At 44.3% G+C, this 15,943-nt stretch overlaps 1 protein-coding gene across 1 annotated transcript in view; it reads left to right on the forward strand.

Moving 5' to 3' along the window:
* The first annotated feature begins 127 nt into the window (after positions 1-127).
* Positions 128-15,943, forward strand: part of TRIM14 (tripartite motif containing 14) — a 28,061-nt gene continuing 12,245 nt past the window's right edge. Inside the window, 4 exon segments of the mRNA XM_063081681.1 lie at positions 128-343; positions 3,027-3,122; positions 14,350-14,448; positions 14,450-14,584. Coding sequence (XP_062937751.1) covers positions 128-343; positions 3,027-3,122; positions 14,350-14,448; positions 14,450-14,584 — 546 coding nt within the window.

The raw sequence follows: 15,943 nt of genomic DNA on the forward strand, positions 1-15,943 counted from the left end.
GCGGGACGACGCTGCCGCCCCGGCGGCTGGTGGCGTGGTCCTCCCGTCCCGGATCTGGGCCGACCCAGGGCCGCCCCGCCCACGGCCGACTTTCCATTCCCCGTGGGAGCCCGCCGCCCTGGGGTGAATGGCGGGTGCAGCGGCGCCGAGCCGGGCTCCTGGGGGACCGGGCCCCGCCGAGCCCGAGGCGGCGGGTGCCTGGCGCTGTCCAGAGCACGGCGACCGCGTGGCCGAGCCCTTCTGTCGCCGCTGCCGCCGCTGCGTGTGCGCGCTTTGCCCCGTGCTGGGAGCGCACCGCGGCCACCCGGTGGGCCTGGCGCTGGAGCAGGCGGCGCACGTGCAGGTGGGACCGCGGACGGCGCGCGGGGGGCGGGCGAGCCCAGGCGCAACCGGCGAAGAGGGGGCGTGCCGGGGCCCACTGCCGGTTCCCAGTTAGAACCTGGAAACCAGGAGGTGTCCCACAGGTCATCTGGGTGGTGGACCTGTTGTTCAGAACGGGAAACCGAGGCGCAAGGAAGGGCAAAGGCGAGCCAAAGCCATCAGTTAAGCTTCAGAAAAGAAGTGGGTTCGGGAGGGAGAACTTGGGAGTCCAGGCTGGTACCAAGACGTCCTTGAACTCGTCCACCATGGCGGGGCCACCACACTGCCTCTGGGCTGGAAGAAAATCTGCTTTTTAGTTAACAAAGGTGAAAACCCTCCCTGTCAGAAAACAGGTGTGTAGCCCCCCAAAGCCACACAGCCATCTCCTGGTTTACTCTATGTAGAGTTCACAGAAGGGGCTGTGTGAACTGACGACTGCCTGATTGCCCTGGGAGCAGCCCGTCACCTCTATCTACCCTGCCACTCCCCTGCCCCCAGCAGACACTCGCATTCCAGCTCATCACAGCCTTGTGCAGCTATTACTAGTATTACAGCTATCTCACAGATAACAAAGGAAGGCTCTGGAGGCGGGGCGGGCCTTGAACCCAGGACCCCAACCAGCCAACTGTCCCCCGCGGGGCCTATTCCCACCTGGAGCCTTCGCCCATGCCTAATCCTCACAGCTGCCCAGGTTTCTGGCCCTGTCCACTTTGCAGGTGATTTGTTCTGTGGGCTTGATCAAATCCCTCCAGCTCTCTGGACTTCATGAAGGCTGGGCTAGGCAGGCCCTCCTATCTCTGAAAGACATCGATTCTACCACTTCCACCTCCAACAAGTCTTCTGTGACCAACGCAGCCCCAGGATGACCCCCCTGCACAGCATGATGACACCGCCACATGGTGACAGCCTTGGAACTCCTTGGTGAAAATGGGTTCAAGGCCCTCTCTCCACAGCCTTCCTCTTCTTAGGTATAAAATGGCTGTGATAATAATAATAACAATAATAGCACCTCAGAAAACTGTTATTCAGAGTTATCAAGGCTCTGTTCCAGAGATATGGCTCAAGGGTCTCACCCAGTTGTCCGTCTGTCCACCCACATACCCCCACCTATGAGTACCCATTTTTGCACACATACCCCCCCCCACTTGCTCACCTATCCATTTAGCTGTCATCCAGCCATCCATTCATTCATTCATCGAACATCTATTCAGCACATACCTTGTGCCGTGAGTCAAAGTATAGATCAAATCCTTCCTTGACCTGGAGGGGCTCCCTGGCTGATTGGGGAGAACAGAAAGTGACAGCCCGGTATGATATGTACTAAAATTGGGGAGCCCAAGGCAGTGGTCAGTGGGAGCCAAAGAGAAGACAGTGTGAACTGGGACAGAAAGCCTGGGAAGGTGTCTTGGGGGAGGTGCCATTGGAACTGGCCTTGAGGGATGAGAAGGGTTTCACCAGGTACCAAGAGAGGAGAAGCAGCTGTGGCTGGAGGGCACAGACCCCTGGAGGTTGGGGGTATCCTTGCGTGATGGACAAGAGTTAGACTTGAATGCTTAGAAATCACCTGGGGTAAGGACGTGCTCCTGGAAGTTGAGGCCTTGGCTTATACTTGAGTTATGAACATCCCCCTGCCTACCACCTTGGCTAGAGTAAAACTGTGCACAGGTAGCAAAAGCTTGTTGGTTGTTAAAAGAACAATAAGAGCTACATGCATTGAGCGCTTGCTGTCTGCCAAGCACTCTGTGTACATCTTCTCACTTCGCCCCCCAGCAACCGTGTGGGGTAATCCCTGTGTTTACAGTGGAGGAAACCAAGGTTTAGAGAGGTGAGGGCACAAAGCTGGGACTCAGACCTAGGTTTCTTTTGGAGCTTATGCTCCTGACACCTTGCCCAGGCACTTCCAGCTCTCCACTTGAAGTTGGCAGCCCCTGGTAATTCTGTATGATTCAGCAAACACTTCCGGGTCACTCCCTAGTCCCTATGGGGAGTCAGGACTGGAGCAGGTCTGCCCTCAGGAAGCTCTCTGTCATCCTGTGTAGCCAGATCTGGCCCCAGCGGCTAAGTGTGAGGCCAGCTCTAAGAAAGGCCAAGATAAAGATAATGTCACACCTGTAGGGGAGGGGGATGCAGAGCAGACCTTTGGAAAAGTAGCAATTTCAGAAAGCAGAGACATGAAAGGTAGGAGGGAGAGGGGAGCATGAACCCCATGGACCTCTCACTCAGTCCGGGGCTAGAGGGCCAAAGACTTTCTGGAATGTATATTTCATGAGGACTGTTCCTGGACAGGGCCCAGCTCATAACAGGTGCTCAGTTAATACTCACTCAATAAGGGAATGCTTTTCCCCAGACCCAGCTGCTTGCCTTAAGGATCTATTTGAGGGGATGGAAAGGCAGTTCCCAAGCAAGACTTGTTCTAGAAAGAAAAGTGTGTGGGGGGTGGGCATCAAGACTGGAGGAATACCTAATAGGGGCCTCTGAGGATCAGAGGGGTCCTAGCCTCAGCTCATCCTTCAACTTGCCACGTGACTTTGGGCAAGTCACCTCACCCTCTGAGTGTCAGGCACCTCCACTGAGAAAGAATACAAGGGTAAGAGATGACCCTGTGGGGTCTTATTGTCTCGAAAGTGACAGTATTATGATTTTTTTCCTAACTCTTTCACTTACAGAAACTCATCCAAGAATGTTTAAAGCAGTTGGCAACCAAGAAGCACCAGCAAGTTGGTAACATAACCCAGACAGAAGGTGCTGCCGAGAAGCTCAAGGCAAGTGGACATTTCTTCCGTATTCCAGTGGAGATGCCCACAGGTCCCCTCCGGCACAAGGGTCCCCCCAGTATGGGGCTGCAGAAAAATAAAAACCAATCTCAATCAGGTTTGGTGAGGCCTGGGGCTTCTAGAATTTAAGGGCCCCTCTTTGAGAAAAAGAACACAAAAGTACAGACAAAAATAGGTGGAGGCCATGAAGGGGCCGTGCAAGTGACAGACCCTAAGCTCCTGTTTCATTAGCTTGGTGGCAAATCTAACTCTGCCCAGCACCCCAGCCCTGCCCCCAACGCCTCACAAAATGGAGGAACAGTTTTTTCTCCCGCCAGCTCCAAGGCCTTCCTCTGCATCAGCTGCCCATTCTCTTGGGGGAATCGTCCTCCGTCCCCCGCAATCCAGATCACCTAAAACAAATCAAAACGCAGCCTAAAGAATATGCACATATTTCTTTAGGTTTCATTGCCATGTTGAAAGAAAGTAGATAGGGTATCAATATATTCCATTCATATGTGCTTTCTTCAGGTTTCCCCTTTCAGAATGATGCTTATTTAATTGGATTCTATTGTGGGGTTTGAATGGGAAGTTGAGGCTGAGTATTATTCTTGTGAATAGCCATTTTGACTGTGAAAACATTGTTGCATTTTGAGGAGACTTTTGTGTGAACTCAGCCGATCCCTTCCCCTCTCAGCTTCAGCCACTTCCTCCTGCAGTGAGGGCTGGGGTGGGATGCTGTCCTGGGGTCTGTCCCACTGAGCTGTAGGAGCTCGACTGCCTCTACAAGTTGAGCGGGGAGATGGGCTCCGTCAGTGGGAGTCGCTGGCCCCCAGTCTTGCTGAGGCCGGGCCCATCTGCACAACATCCCTTATCTCTCAGCTGTCTACACACCCCAGTATGCTGGGGACATTGTGGTTCACACTTGTGGCCCCAGCTTAATTATTAATAGTGTCCCTCATGGCCTCAAGAGCTGGACTCTGAGCTCAGGAGGGTATCTCAGTTCATGGATTTGGGAAGTGAAAGTTGGCACACCAAAGGGATGGGGGGGAGGTCCTTGAGCTGTTCCGCCTGAAGAACAGAGTTGGGACACAGTTCACTATCTGCAAATCTCGGAGCAGATAGGGTTTGGGGGCCTCCAAGGAAGAATTAGGACCAGTGTGGAGGGTCTAAGGGAAGGTCTGGAGCAGGTATTAGCCTAATTTAAGAAATGGTTTTCTTTCTTTAGAGCCCTCCCACAACTTCTTAACTTTTTACTTTGAAAATTATAGATTCACAAGAAGTTGCAAAGATATGCAGAGTTTTGTGTACCTTCACCTAGCTTACCCCAAGGGTTACATCTTGGATAACAATAGTACAATATCAAAAAAAAAAAAAAATTTGACAGTGTGTGTGTGTATAGTACTGTGTCAGCTCATCACATGTGTAGATTCGCATAACCACCACTACCATCAAGATGCAGAACCATTCCATCCCCACCAACACCCACCTCCTGCTACACCTGCACAGTCACCCCACCATCTCCCCCCAATAACCCCTAACCCCTGGAAATAGCTGATTTGTTCTCTATCTTTATAATTATGGCATTTGAGAATGTCGTCAAAATGAAATCATACAGTACATGATCTTTTGAGGTTTTTTCACTCAGCTAATGACCTTGAGATCCATTCAAATTGTTGCGTGTATCAATAGTTCATTCCTGTGTATTGCTGAGTAGTAGTCCAGTAATCCAGTAGTATAAATGTACAATGGGTTTTTGTGGGGTTTTTTTTAACCATTCATCAATTGTAGGATATTTGGTTGTTTCCAGCTTTTAAAGCTGCTCTTAACAATTGTTTACAGGTTTTCATTTGGATATAAGTTTTCACTTCTCAGGGGTAGATGCTCAGGAATGTTGTTGCTGAGTCATATGGTACTTGCACATTTAGTTTTTTAAGAAACAGCCAGAGTGGCTGTGTTATTTTACATTCCCATAAGCAATGTATGAGAGATAGTTTCTCCACATCCTTGCCAACATTTGGGATTATCACAAGTTTTTATTTTAGCCTTTCTGATAGGTGTGCGATGATATCTCGTCATGGTCTTAATTTGCATTTCCCCAATGGCTGGTAATCTTGAACACCTTTTCACGTGCTTAATTGCCATCTGTATAGCCTCTTTGGTGACATCTCTCTTCATGTCTTTTACCTGTTTCTTTATTGGATTTTTTTTTTTACTGTTGAGTTCTAGAGTTGTCTGTCTATTCTAGACATGAGTCCTTTGTCATATGTGTAGTTTGCAAATATTTTCTCCCAATCTGTAGATTGTCTATTCATCGTAGCTTGTCTTGTCAGGTTTTTATTTTCAGAGAAAGTTTTTAACTTTGATGAAGTCCAACTTATCAATTTTTTTTTCCTCTTATGGATTATGCTGTTAGAGTCATGTCCAGGAACTCTTTGCCTAGCCCTAGATCCCAAGTATTTTCTCCTTTTTTTTAAATAAAAGTTTTGTAGTTTTACTTTTTACATCTAAGTTCATAATTCATTTTGAGTTAATTTTTAGATAAAGAGTGAGATTTCGTTTAAGGTTGTTTTGGTGGAGGTTTTTTGCTTATGCGTATTCTATTGCTCCAACACCATTTGTTGAAAAGACTATTCTTTCCCCATTGAATTGCTTTTGTCAAAAAATCAGCTGGCATACTTGTGTGGGGCTACTGCTGGGTTCTCTACTCTGTTCCATTGATCTATGTGTTTGTCTTTCTACCTGTGCCACACAGTCATGATTACTACAGTTGATATAATAGGTCTTGAAATAACTGATGCCTACTATTTTATTCTTCTTTTTCAATATTATTTTACCTCTTCTAGTTCCTTTGCCTTTCTGTTTAAATTTTAGAATGATCGTGTCTATGTCTATAAGAAAAAAGACTTTGCTGGGATTTTGATGTAAATGGAGTTAAACCTATATATCAATTTGGGGAGAACTGGCATCTTTATTTTGTTGAGTCTTCCACTCCATTGACATGGTATGCCTCTTCATTATTTAGATCTTTGTTTTCTTTCATTAGCATTTTGTAGTTTACAGCATGCAAATCCTGTACATGGTAGAGTGTGGTGCTGACAACACCAGGGTAAAGGGTTCAGATCCTCATACCAGCAAGCCTCCAAATAAACCAAAAACAAATCCTGTACATGTTTTGTTAGACTTACACCAGTCAGGCCCTCATAAGGTAACAAGAAAATGAAATTAGTGGTCAGCACTTTAAAGTGAGAGGTATTTGTATGAACATTTAGATTTAGAACAGAAGGAAGATGTTGCCATCCCATGCCTGCACTCCCACATGGGCGCTGTTGAAGCTGGGCAATGGGTGCTCCCATGAGAAGGGATCTCCTGGCACCCCCGTCCACTTCCCTCCCTGTGTCACTAGCCTGGCTCCTGTGGACATTGACATTTCAACTTCTGATTAAGAAGCAGATTTTTAAAATTTGGCCATAATCCTGCCACTTCAGGCAAACCACTATTTATATTTTGAGATTTTTTTTCAGTATATGTATATGTTTTTATATAGTTTGAGACATGTTATTTATACAATTCTAATATCATATCCCAAGTCTGGAGGTGAAGGTGGTTGGTTCATTTCCTTGTGTGGTTTGTCACCTCGGTGTCAGTGGTTATGTACCATGGATGGCTGATATGTCCTGGGTTGTGAGAGTGCCCTTCAGAGCACTGTGGCATGAGCATCTCCAGGGGATGCTATAAGTTTCTGCAGTTTCAGACCCATTTTCAAATTAATTTTTCAGTTTTGAGGTTCCATGAATTCAGACTCCAAGCCTGCTCAATGCAAACCTGTTGTTCTGTTTGTTTTGCTGGTGATTTTCTTTTCACCCATGACCCTGATGGATGACCAGATTCCTTGCCCTTTCTTCCTGGCCCAGTGGGTGGAGTTTTCCTGGTGCCTGGTTCATGGATGGAACGGCTCTTTGTGAATCCGACTGGATGCAGATCGTCCCCTTGCCACTCCCAGCTGGAATGGAGCCAGGTGCCCTGGGATCCCCCCACATAGCCAGGCCCCAGTGCCATGCGGTTCTCACCTACACAACCCTCCACCTTCACCCCTGCCTGGGGCACTTGGTTTAAGCTCCTGCCCCGGCCTCTGACACTTTCTTTTTTATGGTATCTGAGAATTTCCTTTGCTTTGTATGGTTGTTTTATTTTGAGCGTGCTTATACAATTTTAAAATTTGCTCATTTTGTCAGTATTTCTCTAGTGTTTGAAGTAGGAAATGAAATTTTCCATGTCAGCTCCTTCTCCCTTATTGACCAAAGGTATATGTCACTTTATATATGGGTCTTTGTTATTGTTTGTTAAGTTCATAACAATTTCCTAGGTCATCCAAAATTCTTTGTCTATAGAACATGGTGCTGATAACACCAAGGACCAGGTTTGATTCCTATATCGGTCAGCTGCCAGAAAACAAACCAAAAAACAAATATTCTTTGTCAATGTCAGTATTTGAGGCTATGTATTCCATTATATGGATCTGCCATGATTCTTTAAGGCATTTTCCTAATGTTGAACATTTAGATTATTTCCAGATTTTCACTAATGTAAAATAACAGTGCAGTGGACATTTTTGGCACTTAGATTTATTTCCTTTGGGATACAATCCTAGGAGTGACACATCTGCAGTAGGCACAAACGTGTATAAGGATCCTAGTGCATTCCATTGAGTGGTGGTTGGCGTAGCATGTGGCAAAGAAGCCTGGGGCAACCATGCTGCTCGTTACTTACTGACACAGAGGCAGTATCGATGCTCTTCGACTGACGATGGGGTGATGCATCCCGATAAGCCCATCGTAAGTTGAAAATATCATAAGTTGAAAACGCACTTAATACACCTAACATCATAGCTTAGCCTAGCCTGCCTTAAATACACTCAGAATGCTTACATTAGCCTACAGTTGGGCAAAATCATATAACACAAGACTATTTTATAATAAAGTGCTGAATATCTCATGTAATTTATTGAATACTGTACTGAAAGTGAAAAACAGATGGTCGTATGGGTACCCAAAGTACAGTTTCTATCAAATGGGTATCGCTTTCACACCACTGTAAAGTCGAAAAATCCTAAATCGAACCATCATAAGTTGGGGACCATCTGTACTGGGGGAAAGGCCATTCACCTGAAAACAAATCCACAAAACGGCTTTGTAAACAAATTAAAATCAGTAAAGTTTATACCTGGTCTAAAGTCCATTCTTTAGAAGCCAGTGACTAGGCCTAATCAACCAGTTTTTTCCAGAGAACAATTAAAAAGGACTTGGTCATTAATCCCCAACCAACACCCATTAAATGATATTTTCTTACATCCTTGTTAATAGGCTGTCTGCGTCCCCCATCATAGCTCCTCAGGGGCCAATACATCCATGTAGGGAAAATTCAACACGTGCCTGCTACCCTAACTTCTTACTCACCCTAAGATTAGATGGTGATATAGCAGAGTGATTATGTTCTTCTGTCTGAATCTTCCACATTTCTACAATGAGCTTTTGATTCTTTTATGAATGAAAAAAAGTATGCATGTGTGTATATATATGTGCGTGTGGCATACATATATTTAAGATTGGTTACTATTCATTGAATCCAGAGATAGTCAGGAATTTAGAATGTGCACCGGCTGTTAGAGCTGTAAGGTCCTTGGAGATGGGAGTGCCCAGGAAGAGGAAATCCTTTATCATTGCTCACATAGCAAGGTAGGACCTGAGGCCACGGCTGTATCCCTAAGTCCACCCAGGGAGCTAGAAACCACTTTGAGGATTTCAGACAAGAGGGGATTAATTCAGGGAACGGTGACACAAGCGTGGAAGAGGCTGAGAAGCCAACCAGAATATGTGAGCCAGGTGCAGGGGCCAGGGCCACCTAGGCAGAAGCTGGAACCAGAGTGAGCCTTCTTGTGGGAGCTGGAGGGTGGAGGGGACTCAGGGAGGCAGCCACTCCTGGAGACACTGCCCTGTTTGAGGGATGCCCTGGCTGCTTCCTCCCCATTGCCCTCACCCTCTTCCCATCAACTCAACCAGCCTGAGGAGGATACTGGAAATGCAGCCTGCAGGGCTCAGCCCCTCTGCCCTGCAGAGCAGAGCCGAGGACAGGCAGAAAATGGACCTGAGACACACAGGCTCAGACTGGCACAGGCCCCAGTAACTCCTGGGGGATGGAACAAATAGCCTCAGTTCTGGTTCTGTGGCTTTCCCAGGGTCCCAGCATGGGGTCAGGCAACCGGCAAGGTGATGTGAACCAGGCTTTGCCAGACTGGGGATGGGAGGAGGAGGACTCAGGCATACTGCTGGCCATGATGATGCTGCTGGTCTCCACCATACCTGCTGGGCATGGCCACCCCTCTGCCTCCTCCAGCCAGGCACTGCCACCTTATCAGAGTCCTCAGGGCCCAAAGCTGAAATGGCCAGGGCAGGGCTGGAGAGCATGACCCCCTTCCTGGGTGGTACACTCCACAGCAGGCACCCACAAAAGGGTTGTCCAAAGTCATACTGAGTTTCAGCAAAACAGCTCCTACCGTTCTCCTCACAGGCTCCTACTCTCCACAGGACCCAGCAATGGATTTGCATAGCAGCCAGCACTCCATATTGCAAAACCCCTCGACCTCCCCAACCAGGGCTTCATGGCTGGCCAGATTCTTTCTCTCCCCAGTCCTCAGACTCTGTCCAGCCCTCACCCAACTACCAGCTCCACCCAGCCGTGTCCAAACCCCAGCCCGATTCAGCTGGGATCCAGTTTCACTCTGAACCAATGCGGCCCAAACCAGACAGTGGACTTCCTTGTTTTACTTCTAGACTATTTTCTCTCTCACCATATTGTGTAATCAGCATCATCTGCTTACATCTTAAGTATTCTGGTGGCTGTTTTCAAATAGTTATTCCTGTGCTGAGAGTTATGACAAGGTGTAAGGTCCTTAAGCTCCTTCTGTATATTCTTCTTTACAAAGTGGATCTGTAGAAACTGCTTGGAGCATTGCTTGGTTGGGAGGAGATATTTGCTCTCTTGGTTTCTCACATTTTCTTTCCTTCATTTGGTCATTCAATAAAGATATATTTCTGTGCAGGCACATTGACCCATTACAACCATGTTATAAATGTGGACTAATTCCCAGCTAGCCCAAAGCCAATTTAATCCATAAGGGCTGTGGTGTGAGCTAGCCTCAGAACCTAACCACTGCCTAGAGCATTGTATAGAAAACACAGATTTCGGGAACTCATCTATCTCCTGCCAAACCACACATTGTCCCACTAAGAACAGAACATGGTGTCACAGGGGAGCCTGCCCACCACCCATGACTGGCTGAATACCAAGGGTTGTTCTGCTGTGTGGACCGTATAGATATTTGGGCTAAGGAAAGGGGCTGGTCTATGTTTTTTTGAGTGTTGGGGTTTTTTTCCAATTGATTTTCTGTTTTATTTTTTCATTGTATAAGTAATACATGAATACATGCTCTTTTTTCCTTTTTCTTTTTTTTATTTAAAGATGACTGGTAAAGAAGGGAGGGAGGTTTTGGTGATGGGGAGCATTAATCAGCTACAATGTATATCGACAAAATAAAATTAAAAAAAAAAAAAAAAAAAATAAAGATGACTGGTAAGGGGATCTCAGCCCTTGACTTGGTGTTGGCAGCACCACACTCTCCCAAGTGAGCCACGGGCTGGCCCTTTTTTTTTTAGCGGCTAGCTGGTACAGGGATTGAATTTGGACTTTGGTGTTATCAGCATCTATGCTGTAACCAACTGAGCTAACCAGTCAGCCCACATGCTCATTTTTAAAAATGTAAACAATAGTATAGTATACTCGTACTAGGGCACTTCAAAAAGTTTGTGGGAAAACAGAATTACAAGATAATATGAATCTATGAAAAGGGGTTTATTTGGCTTACGATTCTGGGACAGCTGCATCTGGCACAGGCAGCAGGCTGCTTCTACTCATGGCAGAAAGTAGCAGGCAGCTGATGGGTACAAGCAGGTCACATGGAGAGAGGAAGCAAGAGAGAGACAGAGAGGAAGTGCCAGGGTCCTTTAAACCAGCTCTCAAAGGAACTAATAGAGCGAGAACTCACTCACTATCTCCCCTCCCCCAGGGAGAGCATTCATCCATTCATGAGGGATCGGCCCCCACGACTCAATCAGTTTCCAGCACTGCCACATTGGAGATCAAATTTCCACACGAGTTTTGGAGGGGACAACACATCCACACTCCATCACCCCTTAATCCTACACCTCTTCCCAAATGTGTCAGGCCAGCCCGTGGCTCATTCGGTAGAGTGCGATGCTGATAACACCAAGGCCACGGGTTCGGATCCTGTATAAGGATGCCCCGTTCGCTCACTGGCTGAGTGTGGTGCTGACAACACCAAACCAAGGGTTGAGATCCCCTTACCGGTCATCTTTAAAAAAAAAAAAAAAAATGTGACCACTACTAACCGGCATTTTAATCGCACTTGCAAACATACAGATGTATATATCCGCATATAGTTTTTGTTTTATGTTTGACATAGATGGGACCATCGTATATGTATTATTCTGCAGCTTGCTCTTTTTCACATGGTATGTTGGAGAGCTCTCCATGCCATGACAGAAAGGTCTGCTGCATTTTTTTTGGCGTTTTTCCCTTTGGTGTTTTTTTTTATGGTGGTAAAATATACATAACAAAGAAGTTGCCATGTGCTCAATTCAGTGGCATTAATTACTTTCACAATGTTATACAACCACCACCAACCACTCTTTATTTCAAAAACTTTTTCATTACCCCAAACAAAAACTCTGCAACTATTAAGCAAAATTGCTCCCCCTCCCCCTCCCCCTGCCCCTGGTAACCTCTACTCTACTTTCTGTCCCTATGAATTTGCTTATTCTAGATATTTCGTGTAAGTGGAATCATATATTATTTGTCCTTTTGTGTCTGACTTCAGTCAGGATAATGTCTTCAAGGTTCATCCATGTTATATCATATGTCAGAATGCTGCATTCTATTTAATCCCTATAGATGATTTCATTTTATGAATGTACCATTATTTATATAATTAATGTATGTACACATTTCATTGGAAATTGTGAATTGAAAATTATGACCAACTGTTCTCTATCCTCTGTGTATAAATGCTGTGGTGAGAATCCTGGTACACAAATAAATCTTCATGCGTATGTGAAAGCCTTTTCCAGAATCAATTCCTGTAAGAGGAATTGCTGCATGAAAGGATATATGCATTTTAAAATTTGATAGGTATTTACCTATTGCCCTCAAAATGCAGTACTAGTAGACCCTGCCACCCACAATGTATATGAGTGCCCTGTCCCACATACCCTTACAGATTCTGGTATTTCAATTAGTTGAAATTCTTCCAATCCAGTGGTCAAAAAATATTTTCTGATTACACTGCCCACTTCCTTGAATTCATCTGTTTATTGGCATTTGCATATCCATGTCTTATTTTTAGTTAAATTATTTTTTTCTTTACTATATATTACAGATAGAAGTCTGTGTATTTTGTTACTGGTCATGTAGCTTTTGTTTATAATGTCTTCTTAGGAAAAATTTTATTTTTTGCATGGTCAAATCTGCCTTTGTCTCCCTTTTCTGCTATTTCAGTTTTGGGTTCCATCGATGGAGTCCTTCCTCTCCCAAATTTACTTTAAAAATTGTTTTGTGGGCTAGCCAGTTAATCGGTTGGTTAGAGTACGGAGTTGTAACACCAAGGTCAAGGGTTCATATCCCCATACTGGCCAGCCCCCCCACTCAAAGATATTGTTTTGTATTTTATTGTAATAGATTTATTATTTGGGTTTGTTATTATGTACAGTGCTTTAATCTATCTGGGCTTTCTTTTTTGTTTGTTTTGTTTACCTTTTATTGTGGAAAACCTCAGGTATACACACGTTATTTTGGAGCACATCACTGACATACCATTTTTTCTGTAAAAGTTTCAGCACATTATATCTGAAAGATAACTCATTTTTAAAAAACACACAACCAAAGTATGATTACACACCTAAGAACATTAATGATAAATAGTTTTTTAATATCATTAGATATCCAATCAGTGGTCATATTTCCAATTGTGTTGTAATGTCACATTTTATAAAAGTGTTTGAATTAGGAGTGAAATAAAGTCTTGAAAATACAATTGGTTTGTACACTTCTTAAGGTGATAGTTAACTTGTTCCTCTGTCCTTTATATGTCCTCTAAATTGTATCTTTTAGTTAGATCTAGAGGTGTGATCAGATTCACATTTTTTGACAAGACTAGTTCATAAAGGGTTTCCGTCTAAGTTTATTTTTGTATACAATATCAGGTGAAGGTCTAACCTGAATTTTTTTTTCATATACATGGTTAATTGTATGTTGTACCAACCATCATATAGTCAATAGGTCATTCTTTCCTCCCAATAATTTGAAATGCCACTGTTATACCACAGCACAAAGAGCACACACATGTGCACATACACTTACATCTCTTTATGTATAATTTGGATTCTTTTAAAAATTCTTTCTTCTGAGCTCTTGACCTTGCCTATGCTTGAGCCACATAATTTGTTTTGTTGTCTAATAAGGCAGTTTTTTTCTTTATTGATCTTTTAAAAGCAATTTGGCTTTTCTTGTGCTTATTCTCCCCCGTAATAATTTAACATTTTTTAATCGTCATGCTAAGATATTGATTGGGATTTCATCAAATTTACAGACAAATAGCATCTTCATAATAATGAATCTTCATAGCCAAGGAAATGGTTTTTTCTTCCATGCAGTCAGACGTGGTTTTTTTTGTTGTTTGTTTGTTTTTATGACTTTCAGTACAATTTTGTACTTTCTTTATCTAGGTCTTTACAGTTTTTGTTAGTTTTTTTTGTTTTGTTTTGTTTGTTGTTTGTTGGCTGGCCGGTAGGGGGAACCGAACCCTTGACCTTGGTGTCACAAGGCTGCACTCTAATCAACTGAGCTAACTGGCCAGCCCCTGGTTGATTTTGAAATATTTTGCTATTTCCTCCCCCACTATTTTAAAAAGGATCGTTATTTCTTCATGCATTTTCCAGTTGGTGATGGCTGGTGCTCAGGCAAACTTTGGTGTTTATAAGTTATCTTGGATCTGACTGGCCACCTTGTTGAACTCACTTATTAGATGCTATAATTTTTTTTCATGTTGATTATTCTGGATTTTGTGGCTGGAAAACATACCATCTGCAACTGGTTTTCTTTTTAGGCTCATGCAGAGTCAAGCAAAACCTGGCTGGTGGGGAAATTCACTGAACTCAGATTACTACTTGATGAAGAGGAAGTGCTGGCCAAGAAATTCATTGATTAAAAACACACAGCTCACTCTCCAGGTGTACAGGGAGCAAGTTGAGTCTTGCGAGAAGCAAATTGATGTCCTGAACGATCTCTCCAACAGGGTCTGGAGTATCAGCCAGGAGCCCAATCCTGTGCAACTGCTTCAGGTAATGCTAGGGTTTCTGCTCTTACAGATGTCCCCTGCCACCCACAGTTCATCTTGGTTTTTGTGGCTTCGAACACAGTATCTACTCACTAAGTAAATACACAGAGAATTGCCTTGTGAGGATACAGACTTTGTTGCCCTCCTGTAAGTGGTCAGAGAATATACATTGTTAGGAATAATATACATCTCAGTCTAATTAAATAATACTAACAGCTACCATTTTTGAGGGCCTCTGTGTTTCAAGCACATTATGTATCTCAGCTCTAATATTTATGAGAACTCTGCAAAGTGGATATTCTCACCCTATTTTATGAGTGGTAAACTGAGGCTCAGAGAGGTGAAGTAACTGACTCACCCATGCTCACATGGCTGGTAGGTAGCAGAGCTGGGATCAGAACCCGAGTTGGTCTGACTCTAAATCCACAAGGTGCATTGACTGGCCCTCAGCCTGTATAGTCAATTGAAACACTCCTCCTGAAAAGGGAGGTGTCCTTTCAGCTACTGTGCACATTCCAAAAGCTAGTCACAATCTGCTCAGGAGAGAGCAAAGGATAGTGCTCCTTAGCCGTTGGGCGTTGTTGAAAACATGTCTAAGAAATAGCCTCTGTGGTACTCAATGCTTCATTTAGTGTAGGATGGTGTTCCTGTCTTCATGGAACCATGGGGGAAACTCTGGTGTCAATACCCCTGTGTACCTGTGCGCTTGGATTGCTTTTCCATTAGTAAGTTCCTGTTTTCTTCTTTGCCTTGGCTTCTGGGAAGCTCAGAGCCAAATATGCTTCAACTAGCTAGGCTAAAACTTCATGGCATACGTTTTGTCTCATCTGACTGTGGCTTCTTTACGTTCTTATCCTGGTTTTCTCTTTGCTTCATTTTTCTCACTGTAAAGGAAAATCTCGCAGTATCAGCTGGCCTTTGTAAGGTACTTTAAAGACCGTGAGACATAGCAGGGTACAACTAAAGGTGGCACTGAATCTAACCGCAGATTAGCATGGGCTCTGGCTGGAAAATAAGGCAGACCAATAAATCAGACAGTACAAAACTAGTCAAGCCAGTCCCCAGGTGGATAATTCCACTCTTGTGCTTTCACGTGGCCTCAGTCTATTCGGCCTGTGCCTCATTACCAGCTAGGAAGCCAAATTCTGGGTGAGATGCTCTCCTAGGCACAATGGGTACTGTACTTTAAGAGGGACAAGATGCACAAAGTGGTACATTCGTTTATTTCTTTCTAAATATGTAATGATAATTTTTAAGGAATAATACAAAGGAATGCTTCCATGGAGAAGAATGCTTTTCTCACATCATAAAACACAGTTTCAGGGCTTTGTCATCTTTTTTTTTTTATTCTCTTGTGCCAAAG

Source organism: Cynocephalus volans, chromosome 17 (assembly GCF_027409185.1).
Source record: "Cynocephalus volans isolate mCynVol1 chromosome 17, mCynVol1.pri, whole genome shotgun sequence".
NCBI lineage: Eukaryota > Metazoa > Chordata > Mammalia > Dermoptera > Cynocephalidae > Cynocephalus > Cynocephalus volans.